The following is a 12,352-nucleotide window of genomic DNA, read 5'->3' on the forward strand; positions in this document are numbered from 1 at the left end:
GCTTTAATTGACTTCCTGGCCTCCTCCAGAGCATACTGACTGGGCCACAGCACTCCAAAAGGCCAGAAACATGCATCTTAACACAGTGGGAAACCATGATCGTATTAGACTGTAATAGCAGAGAAGCAGTAAATAAGGTAGGTTTGGTCCACTATATCAGGTAGCTGAGTTCAGGGGCTATAACTAGAGGGGGCCTTCCTCCTTCTCTCCTTTCAACCCAGTAGGATGTCTTCAGTTTCCTGCAATATATAAAAAAGAGATATCGGACATGAGAACTATCCTAAAATCAGGATTTAATCCTGGTAACTGAATTCTATCCACTTAGTTTAGATCCTTATTTTAAGAAATTCCTCCCACCCAGCATTACCAGCAATAGATACCTATCTCCCTGAGAATTTGCATCAGTCTATTTCAGAGTTTTAGGAAGTTTCCTCTCTGAAGCATCCCACAAAGGGCTGTGGTGTTACTGCAGTGGAGGAGAAGGCTTGGTTTGCTACTGGCCTCAAAGCTGTAGGGTATGTGGACATCATGAGGTGGAAGGCTGTGGATAATCCCACTCTAGGCTTAAAAAGTTGTGGTGAGAGTAAAAATGACTACCCATGTCCTGGAAATCTCATCACCCGTTTACCTGCTTATCTATTTTAGTTTTAATAGCAAGAGCCACCAGTTTTTCTGGGTCAGTGTTGTGAGGTGGCACAACTAGAAGTTGGGCTTTACTCACTGCACTGCTATTTTTTCATCAGTTCTAGGGAAAAGGTGACAAACTGCATAAAGCATAGCACAGGATGGATTTGGCCCAGTGGCTGCCAGTTGAATTGCACAAAATTGTATCGTTTCATCTAATTGGGCAATGTGGGAAAGAATAGTGCAGAGATGTAGCAGGGAAAATCTAATTAGATTATTGCCAGGGGAGATTTATTGGCCAGATATAAAGAAATGAAATGCTGATTTATGCCTGTCTGGAATCTGGTCCTTTGTTTCTAAATCATGTCTAGATAGTATTGTTAAGAGATGTTTAAAGCTAGATAGCAATCTTTACAGTGTGTTCCAGGAATAGTAAAATGTGTAAAATTTCACATAATAGGGACTAAACAAACCACAAGAATTCCCTCTCACACTAAGCTCCGTGGGGGCAGATTCACTCACCTCTGCAAACTAAGAAAAAGGAACGGAGAGTATCTGCAAAGTCATCATGGAGTCAGTGTAGTAGTAAAAGAGAAAGGAGCCTGGAGGACTCTCAAGCTCTTTTTTTGTCTTTGCCACATAAAAACTGTGTGCTCTTGGTCAAATCAATGAGGTCCCTGTGCTCTTGACTAATCAGTGGAGTTTATCTATATAGCTGAGAACAAAAAATTTTCCTCAGCCCTGCTTTCTAACTTGGTCTGCCAGTCTTGTACTTTTCCATAGGTCTTGAACAAATCAGTAGCATGCAGCGAAGGTTACTTAAAGGTTGATTGTAAAGTACTTTTGTATCTTTGGGCAAAAAGCTCCTTGTTCAGTGCCATGTGTTACTATTTTTATGAATGGCAATTAGGATTAAGAGTGTTACAGAAGCATCAGTGGGATGAAAAAAGATGATGCTACTGAGGACTCCGTGGACGTCATCCACTGTTGTTGTTTTCACACTGTCCTTTGAAACAAAAACCTGCTATTCAATAAGTTGGAATAACCTGTCAATTTTTTAACATGAAGGAGCACAATGTGTCCCAGAGGCAGTGGGGGAGCTGATTTTGCCTTGGCAAGATTTACGATAAGGGATTCTCATGAGTGCTGAGGCGAAAGGAAGATAAATCCCCAAAGGCAAATTTTACCAATAATTGAATTACAAAGCCATTATCATGTGCTGAAAAGAGCAACTTTATGGCTCTATTGTGACAGGATAAAGCTTGTTAGAATATTTATGTTCATAGGACAACTTTGGCATAAGGATCTTCGAGAGTATGTTCTCTCTTCCACCTGTTGCAGCTAATTAGCCTTTCTGTGTAATGCAGTATATGTAAAGATGGAGGTGTGCTTAAATTGGGGTTGGGAAGAAGGAATTCTGAAGGTCAGGAGACATCTCAAGAGAAATAACACAGTAAGCACAAAGTCACCTGCATAATGCAGCTAGAGTCTAAAGTCCAGAAGGAGAAAGAATCAGGACAGGTTTCAGGAAGCGAATAGAGGGCAAAGAGGCAAATGATGAGGGGTCAGTCAGGATTTTTGAAGTGATGTGCTGCTTTTCTGTTTGGTGTTGTGTCGCAGCCACTTCTGACCTACTCTGAGTCAGTGTCAGTCAGCTCAAAATGCCCAGAACTAGGTGAATCTTATTCCTCCCACCATACTAGAGTTGTGCTGTTATCTGTTATTTGTCTGCCATCCTTTGCTGCATGAACAAATCATACCTTATTCCCTTCAAAAGAAGGTGAGGGATGGTTGTAGGAGTCCTGATTCTGCATTTGTTCATTTCCTCTGAGATGTGGGAAAGCAGCATAAGAGCTCTGTTCTCATATAAAGAACAAATGACATTCACACTGGTTCTGTCTGTGAAAAGGGCATAGCATTTCTGTTCTTCCAGCTTTCATTCTGGGCCATTTGCATTGGAGATTCTGTAAAATAACATTGTCATTTATTGCTTAGCTTGAAAGACCTTTGATCTTGACCGGTGTGATCATATATGGTACAAGGAATACATATGAAATGTTTGGCATCAGTCTTCTTGTGCATGTAGTCGCAGACTGTGCCTGAAGTCAAGTATCCAAAACCAAGGGCACCCAGCCAGAATGCACAAGCCCTTGAGATGGAGCCTTGATTGTCTGGTGCTTCAAGTTCTTTGTTTATTAAAAATGGCGCTTTGAAGTTAAGTACACCAAGTGGAAGCTTTTGCTGTCTTCACAATGATGCCTTTTTGCAGTTCAGAGTGGTCTGACTGCCTTGCAAACCTCATCAGTTCCCAGCATCCATAAACAATTGCTTTTGTCCCTAGAAGTGAAAAAAGATAGAAGAGGTGGAAACCCCAGGATAACAGGGTCTCTATTGAATTTCCTTGGCTCACAAGAGCTGACAGGCCAAGGAAGCCAAGGTTTTAGAAATGTTTCAGACAGAGAGATGGCAAGGGGTTGGTCACTACAGAAATATGCCAACTAGCATTTGCTGTGCAATGTGAAGTGCCAGGCTGCTTTTGTTTTGTTCAGACTAGTTCTAAACCAGAGGAAGATTCGGGGTCTTTTCTCTGTGCTGCTTCTCACGGTAGATGTAGAATCTGCATTGAGCAATTACTGCACTGCAGCCAGTGATATCGATTTGTGGAGCTCTCAAGTGCAGATGACTATTTGATCGTGATTAAAATTTTAGAAAGCAACTTTGTGATAGGACTGTGGGGGTCCTACATTTTTTGTAATGTGAGCATCTTCTGCATAAAGGCAGTGGGGTCACTGCCTTGCTCTCCTCTTGGCTTTTTTAAATCCTCATTTTTTTAAAATCCTCATTTTCTTCAAAGATTTTTTTTAATGTCTTTTTTTTCTTTTTTTTTTTTTTTTTTTTCAAAACACGCAGACGATTATACCAGCAAAACTCAAAAAGCTAATCCCCAAAATACAATAGGCAGCATTCAGCAAAACCTGTTGCAAGCGTAGCCCTGGTGTACTGAAGTTTCAGGGAGTATTACAGAAAGCCTGAGATTAAAGGGACGGACAAAGGGCATGCTGGCATTTTACCATAAAATGAAAACATAGACCACGGCAAGAAGAAAAGTTTGTGGATATATAAGTGATTGGTCTTTGAGAATGAATGCTGAAAGGAAAGAATAGAATTGAGAAATATGAGAAGAAAGTGCTGCCAGCTTAGTTAACAAAAATTGCTCAAAATAGGACATGGCCAAGTTTTGGACTGCTGTTTATTTTTAGATGAATTCCTGAGAGAAATCAGAAACTCCATGGGTCCCAGAGTGTTGTTCATCCATACCCTTGATGTTTGTAGGATGTTTGGTTTACAAGCTATCAAAGCACAGTGCTTTTCCTTGCTTAGCTTGTGAAGTGTAGCTTGACCAGGTTGCTTTGTCTATGCGCACAAAAGATAATGAAGTGGAGCAGGCAGTTGTATCATGTTAGATTCACTGAGTTTGAGGCTCTGGTGTTACCTAGGGCAAATCCAGCATGTAGTTTCCTCTTCCATATGTGAAACTTGTATTTATTGATCGCTCTAGTTTTGGTATAAGAACCTTTGAACCCAGGCATCAGTCAGGACTGGAATTTCTTTGTAATCAGTTAGGTTTATTCATTTTGTTTTATACTAATGTTATGGGCTTAACACTGTTATTTAATAATACTAGGCTTGTAGATGTACAGTGTCTTCCTAAGCTTCTAGGGATGATTATTTATTTTTTCCCCCAACCAAATGAAAAAGCCAAGAAAATTCACTAATAGTGTAGCTGCATGCTCAGTGGTGGTGTGATAGAGCTGGTTGACATACTAAAAGTTGAAGATTTCAGATATATATTCCACAGTTCCTAACACCTTGTTTCCAGTAGGTGCTTTAAGAACTGATTTTCCTATGCATGTAAAAGGATGTTCCTGTCCTATAGGGTGCATGTTCTCAGGTGCAGTGTAACCAAGAGGATGATATTTATCTCCCCTACATGCTCACTGTGGTCAGTATTGCATCCTGAATGTCTCGTAGGCTTTTACATTCATATAGTAAATAATAAAGCTGAGGTAAGCTATATAAAACATATAAAACTCTCAGAGAAGGCAGCCCAGGACATTCTATTTCTCCTTTACTTACAGTCCATAATTTATCAGTAATTCATGTTTTGAAATGTAGGTAAACATATTTCAGGTCTGTTGTGTTACCTGCTTCAGGACCTTTATGTGATCACATGTGATTGACTGTAGCATAGCATCTTACATTTAATGGAGAGAAACAGCTGTTTCTAGGCTAAAGCTTGTGTTCTCATGAAGTCATATTAACACCGTTCAGATGAACCACTGTGCAAAACTGCCTGTTTCTCCTCACTGCCTGCAAAAAGTGTTGTGTGTGATTTGCTCAGAGTTAAATATCTCTAGTATATAACTGGGCAAGATGAACATTACTTTATATGGCTTTTCAGGTGGTAAGGAGGGATGTATATAGAAATATCACAGGGCTACCATGGAACAAGACAGCATGATACAAGAAAATAAGACATTAAAAAGTTTTGGTCAGAAAATTTTCAGCAGAACCCAGATGGGAGTGATATGCTTCTGGATGTCAGCTGTGTACAGCTAATACTGAGTTCAGTAGATATGTCTTTGTATTTTGCCTGTCCTTTGCAACTGGCTGTTTGTGTTATTTATATTATGGGTCTGAGTGTGACCTTGTGTTGTCACAAGTAAATTAAGCCTATTATATGTCAAACCAATGAAATATGTATTTTCTATGGGAGGAAGAAAGATCTAGCAGATAGGAAGACCTAGATATGGTTCTTTCCTCTACCTCGGATGTCCTGTTTGACTTTAGGAACTCTCTTAGATTGTCTGCACCTCAGTTTTCATCATTTGTCATCATTTTTCCAATTTACAGAGGTTAGGAGATGTCAAAAGAAAGAAAGCCCTTGAATAGATGAATAATGTTTATCACGAGTTATGTTTCAGCCATCCTTGTTTTGTACATCCTTGGGACAACTGATGGCTTAATTCTTCCTTGAGTTGAAGTTTCTGCAGTTCCAGTAACTGACTGTCACAGTGTGAAAGTAAGTAATATGCAGGTCACTACAGCTGTAGCCTTCTAGCTTTCAGGGCTTAGTGGGTCCAGATATTTATATGCTGCTTTTAAGGCATTTAAAAGTTTGATGTAAATTATAGCTAATATCACAAGTGAAAACAGCAATCACGTCCCATCCATCAGTGAGGCATCTCATTCTGAATTAGCTGACTTCCCCAAGAAGATGCAGAAGAGGAGCATCAGAATAGCACTATGAAGGGGAAACTCACAAAGAACCTGACTGCAGACTCACAGGCTTTTACTAGGGCAGCAAGTTCTTTGCTGGATGAATACCATCATTGCATCTTTCTGAGGAGACAGTGTGCTTAAATCTGTATCACACAGTATCACAGTATCACAGTATGTTAGAGATTGGAAGGGACCTCGAAAGATCATCTAGTCCAATCCCCCTGCCGGAGCAGGAACACCTAGATAATGTTACACAGGAATGCGTCCAGGCGGGTTTTGAATGTCTCCAGGGAAGGAGACTCCACAACCTCCCTGGGCAGCCTGTTCCAGTGTTCCGTCACCCTCACTGAGAAGAAGTTTCTTCTCAAGTTTAAGTGGAACCTCTTGTGTTCCAGTTTGTACCCATTACCCCTTGTCCTATCATTGTTTGCCACTGAGTAGAGCCTGGCTCCGTCCTCGTGACACTCCCCCTTTATATATTTATAGACACTTATAAGGTCACCCCTCAGTCTCCTCTTCTCCAAACTATAGAGACCCAGCTCCCTCAGTCTTTCCTCATAAGGTAGATGTTCCACTCCCTTAATCATCTTCGTTGCCCTGCGCTGGACTCTCTCCAGCAGCTCCCTGTCCTTCTTGAACTGAGGGGCCCAGAACTGGACACAATACTCCAGATGCGGTCTCACCAGGGCAGAGTAGAGGGGAAGGAGGACCTCTCTCGACCTACTAACCACCGCCCTTCTAATACACCCCAGGATGCCATTGGCCTTCTTAGCCAATGTGGAATATAATCCTTGTTTCTTTGGAGAGTTCACATCCCCATGGGGCTGTGTGAGGTCAGGAGGAGGGATGTGCTGCAAATCTGCTCTGTGTCTTCTGTAATAGCCCAGTTCCAGGTGTGCTTAAAGCCAGCTTGAATAAACAAGAATAAAAAGGAGATACGCTAAATTACAAGCTTAGGCCTTCTGCAGTTTTTAAGAGGTGTTTGTCATTGGCATCTATCTACCTTGAACTGAATTATGACTAGCAGGTCCAGCATTTTGTCTCTAAATGTGTTGAAGTTGGCAAGTGAAGGAAGAATGCTTTAGGAAGCTACTCCCTTCCCACCCATGTGGTATCAATTATCAGGAAGCAGATATTTTAAATATAAGTTGACAGGAGAAAGACCTTGCCATAAATGCTATTAAAAATGGAGAAGAGGTGAAAGCAATGCTGGCTCAGAGTCTTTGAAACTTCCATTCCCCAGCAAAGGAGAACAAATATATCCAAACCTTTTTGAGCTAGAGAATCGCTACAGATCTTGTCAAGCATAGCTAAGGATTAATCAGGACACAAATAGTCTTGTTAACATTTTTATAATGGTTATTAGGTAATGTGCATGATGATTAAGGGCTGGAGCTGCCTCTGATTGCAGTCAGTGAGAACAGAATGAAGGTCTAAATTGCTGTTTGAACTTCACGTTTGATTTTCTGAAAAATAATGAGGTTTTGAACAGAACAACATCTAATTTATCACTAGAAATGAATGTTTCTCTTCCCTCATTCAACTTGGAGGTCAGGGAGCTAACAAGAAACTGGCTGTTTAACCTTTAGCCGTAGTCTAGGATTATGACCTGGATGATAGGACCAGAAACAAGACTGATTGTCAGAGATGCTGCTAAGGCTGCCTTTTAATGGGATTAGCACACACTTGCAGCCTCTACTGCCATAATTCAGACTGTCTACCAAACCACAGGCCATTTGAACAGTCCCAGGGAGTTGTTGAGGCCAGCAGTGGCAGTGCAGGGAAACCTAAAAATGGAAGCAAAGCTTGAGTCCAAGAACCCCTTATTTGCAGTGCTCATTGACTTTATGTTGTTGCTTGTTAATTCAGAGTGAATGAACAGTCATTTTTTGAATCGGTCTGAAATTTCTTTTATTAATGGAACATTGTTTTTATTAGATCAGAAGTGATAAAATGTCCTGAGATGAAATGGGCTTTTAAAATATCTTAATTAATGAGGGAACATTGATCATTAAGAGTGTCAATTAAGCAAATGTGCATAAAATGTCCAATATAAAGGAACAGCTATAATTAGTATGCTGGCAAACACTATTATCCCATCAATGAAAGTCTTCTTTATCCCACCCAGAACTGAAATGCATGGTTCTGACCAAACCAGGAGACACATAAACATGTCAGGCACCAAGAAGAACAGAAACAAGTTTCCAGGCAGAAATAAGTGAAGTACAGGGATCAGAAATAAAGAATTCATAAGTACAACGGCATTGACTTCATAAAATGGTAGATTTTTTTCAAATGTTCAAGTTTATTTTAGGGAAAACTCCAAAGTGCTTTCAACATGATCAGCTCTTACTTGTGAGTATGAGTTTAGGTCCAGTTAAATAGGACCTCCTGTGGAATTAATATCTCAGACATTCATCGTATCTGTTGTTTTTTAATGCCTTTGTATCAATTTGTGCTTTTACAGGTCTATGGTGGGGTCTGGTAGAGAGCCTGATCTCGTTCACCTGGAGGCAAAGACAGTGGATGGTCGTAAGTACATCAGCTTTCAAATATTGCGGTATGGCCTGCAGCAGCAGCAGTGTGGCAGCAGGGCCAGGGCAGTGATTGTGCCCCTGCACCGGGCACTGGTGAGGCTGCGCCTCAAATCCTGTGTTCAGCTCTGGGCTCCTCGCTGCAAGAGAGACCTCGAGGTGCTGGAGTGGGGCCATAGAAGGGCAACAGGGCTGGTGCAGGCCCTGGAGCACAAGTGTGATGGGGAACGGCTGAGGGACCTGGGGTTGTTTAGTTTGGAGAAGAGAAGGCTCAGGGGGAACCTTATCACTCCCTACAACTGCCTGACAGGAGGATGGAGCCAGGAGGGGGCAGGTCTCTGCTCCCAAGGAACAAGGGATGGGACAAGAGGAAATGACCTCAGTCTGCACCAGGGGAGGTTTCGATGGAGATGAGGAACAATTCCTTCCCCAAAGGGTGCTCAGGCATTGGAACAGGCTGCCCAGGGCAGTGCTGCAGTCACTGTCCCTGGAAGAGGCCCTCAGCGACACGGGTTAGTGGTGGCCGTGGCAGTGCTGAGGTAAGGGTTGGACCTGATGATCTCAAAGGTCTTTTCCAACCATGTTGATTCTATGGCTCTGGACTGCCCTTACATTCTTGTAACCAGGCAGTATCATGATGGAAATCTGGCTTATATTTAGTGATTCACTCATTTAATATGAGGGGTTTGACTGATTCAGGGCAGGTTTGCAAGAAGAGAAGCTTTTCCAGCAAGGCAAAAAGTTGGGACAGGCTGTGAAAGGAGCTGAGAACACAGTAAGGAAGAACAGATGATAAGCAGTAATTGGCATTAGTGTATACCGCACTTTTTTTTTCTTCCTATGTGATTTTGTTCATGGGAACATGACATTGGAGAGAAGTTCCTGGGTTGCAGAGTCTAGCTGCTGTTGTTTCACACAGTGCATAATATCCCCTGGTTCATAGCTTTAGAGTTTTAACAGACCAGGGATACTCTGCCTTAGGTACTACCTTTGAAAATATGTCATTTATCTAACTTCAGAAACCTTTTAATGATCAGCTTAAGTGTGTTCTTTACTGTTGTTGCTTGTCCTGTCACTGTCCTTCACTTTCATCAGCTCCTCTCCCTCTTGAGGGGCTTTTCTCCATTCCAGGAACCTTCTTTACCTGCAACTCCAAAATATTCTCCTAATTGGCTGTAGATTCTCTCAGGCACCTTAAGCCTCCCACTGGCCTTTTCTCCTCCCACCCATGCTTACTCAAGGTTTACCTTTGAGCTCCACTGCTTTTGCAGATCTTCCTCCATGGATTTATTTTCCGCAACACTGGATTGCCTCAGGAAGGCATCAGACCAAAAGCCTGACTGCTATAGAGCTTGTCATTGTAATTCCATATTGTTTCCTCTGTAAATAGCAGCTTTGCTGCAACAGAACAAGCGAATATTTACCATTTGCAATATATAGCTATTAATGATGCAGTGAATTAATGCCTTTAAAACTGGTAAAATTCTCCCCTAAATTGTACCCCCAAATGCAGTGGTATTACTTAAAATGTGCATTTTGTCATTGGAAACTGACTGAAAAAGTAACTGTAAGGTAACCTGGGGTTTAGCTCATTGAAATCTAGCATGAAAGAGAATTTTTTGGAAGATGAATTTTGACAAGAAGTAGTTGCAATATAAACCATAAAGTTTAAAAAGTCTTTCCATTTCAAGATATTCAAGATTAGTAAAAGTGAAAGAATGTATTATATGTTTCTTTTCCTTTATGATCTCTTGATTCTTATTATTTCTCCTGTCAAATTCACTTACCTGGACATGGCAACAAAACTGGGAACATGAGGCTTTCTCTGGACATGCTAAATGAGAATGAAATATTCCAACAGAGCTGTGTGTTTCAGCACAAAATATTAGCGGTTTAAGGCGTTAAGAATTTGAGGTCATTGAGATGAGGCACTACAGTCGGTGTTTAAGGATCTATATTCTTGTGCTGCTTTCAAGGGATGTTCAGCTCATAGTGGGCACAGAAAGTGCCATGCCCCAAATGCCTTAAATGAGTTTGAGTTCTTAGGCTGTAATATGAACATTTTGAGTTCTTAGGCTGTAACATGAACATTTTGCACAGCTGTTGCATATTTCTGCAAAAGTCTTCTTGACTGCTTAACAAATTAGTAAGCTTTATGACAGTATATATATAGTAAGCTTTTAAGGTGGAAAACAAAAAACAGGTAGATGAAACTGGCCTCACTGAAGACTCAGGCATGTTAGTAAAGAATTATGGAATAAAAAGTTATTGATCATCAACTGAACTCTAATAACTGATTCTGTGCGCTTATATTGGCTTAGTTGTGAGGCAGCATAGCTGAAGTTTTTCTGTTAGTGAGGCTGTGACAGATCTACTGATGTAAATACAGCAGTGGTGCCAAACTTTCAGCCAGTGTGACCCCTCTTGCAAACCACTCATTCAGCTGGTGCTTCTACTCATGAGTCAGAAAGGTCCCCAGTTCAGCACATTGCCAATATAAGAAAGTGTGTTGGATTTTCAGTAAGTGCATACTCTGTTTTGCCCGTAGTTCTGGGAAGCATTGGTCTCTGGCAGAGGACTGTGATGGGTAGCTGGAAGCAGTAACCTTGGAACATAGCACAGCATTTTTTGCCAGAAGACATTTGCTAGCATTGCAGGATTTTGGGACTGAGACAGGCTGAGTGTGCTCATGGCCCATTACTCTAGCTACCATGACCAACTTCATGTGTATAGGTCTGGTAGCTACTAAAGCCTTCTTCTAAGAACCAAATCAGTTTCCTTTTCCTGGATGAAGCAACCATGATCCTCCAGTGGATGAACAGATGTTTCTCCTCCAGAAAGAAGGTGTGTGACTGCCACTGGGGTGATTGGCAGAAGCGTGCTGAAGTGAGAAAGTTACATTTTTATCAAGCTGAGGGTAATTGGCAAGTAATTTTTTGTGGGATCTTTTGTGTTGGTTTTTGGTTTTGGGTTTGTTTTTTATTTTTCTCTTCGTGCATTTACTTGTTTATACTTTGTTTGGAATATCTCTTTTGAGAGTTAACCACGTGTGAAAATCCAATAAAGGGATTGAATTTGCGCAGGTAGACTTGCCAAAACAAGGCAGGGAGAAAGATGGGAAGAAAGGGGAGCAGTGTGGAAACAACCACACAATCGGTACAATAAAATAAAAGATCCTGAAGTGGAAAAATAAGGGCTAAGCAAAAACCTGCTGAACTCAGTACAGATAAGAAAAAACACCGCATTCTGTGCTGGTATCTTTTCCAGCAGAAGCTGAGTAGTACAACTTCAGCTTTAGGTGGGAAGAAGTAGAAATGTCAGCAGAATATGATGTTAGCCCATCTCCCTGGCAGGGTTGTTTGAGAACATCTGTCAGCAGCAACCTTAGTATTGGGCTTTCCCTGCTAGAAAACCAATAACTCTCTATCTCTTCTCCATGCTTATGATCTGTCTGTGCATTTTATTTATTGTGTTTATATACATAATGTAAAAGGTTTACAAGGCCCAAAATAAGAGTGTCTTAGCAGGCATAAATCAGTATAACTTCAGTAACATGAGTTACACCTGCTCAGGATCTGGCTAACAATATTGTACCTGAACCCAAGTTCTCACTACTATTTTTTCTTTCCTCAGAACCAGAAAACCTCTGGACTCCTGAACACAGTGTGTCTGATCAAACTAGGGTGCAAGCAGTAATGAACAAAATGAGTACAGACTCTGCAATTTGGTTGTATTGACTGAGATAGATTTGCAGGGCTAAACATTGCCATTTATATTTTTAATCCTGCTGTGTAATTTTGGGGAGTATTGGGCAAATTTTATCTTCTCAAGTATGATTTATTTTTTTTTTTTTTATTATTTAAAGGCTTCAGGCCCAATCTGTGTCAAGCTGGGGCTGAGAACAAAGTGGT

General features: G+C 41.1%; 1 protein-coding gene across 4 annotated transcripts in view; it reads left to right on the forward strand.

Moving 5' to 3' along the window:
- SORCS1 (sortilin related VPS10 domain containing receptor 1) overlaps positions 1-12,352 on the forward strand; it is a 294,481-nt gene that overhangs the window by 199,353 nt on the left and 82,776 nt on the right. For all 4 annotated transcript variants that reach the window (XM_061458807.1, XM_061458811.1, XM_061458809.1 and 1 more), the window contains exon 6: positions 8,375-8,439. In XM_061458807.1, coding sequence (XP_061314791.1) covers positions 8,375-8,439 — 65 coding nt within the window. The remainder of the gene's footprint in view (positions 1-8,374; positions 8,440-12,352) is intronic.

The sequence above is a fragment of the Pezoporus flaviventris genome, unplaced genomic scaffold (genome assembly GCF_033815535.1).
Source record: "Pezoporus flaviventris isolate CSIRO_AGI_PZ_B2104156 unplaced genomic scaffold, CSIRO_AGI_Pfla_v1 ptg000029l, whole genome shotgun sequence".
NCBI classification, from domain to species: Eukaryota; Metazoa; Chordata; class Aves; order Psittaciformes; family Psittacidae; genus Pezoporus; species Pezoporus flaviventris.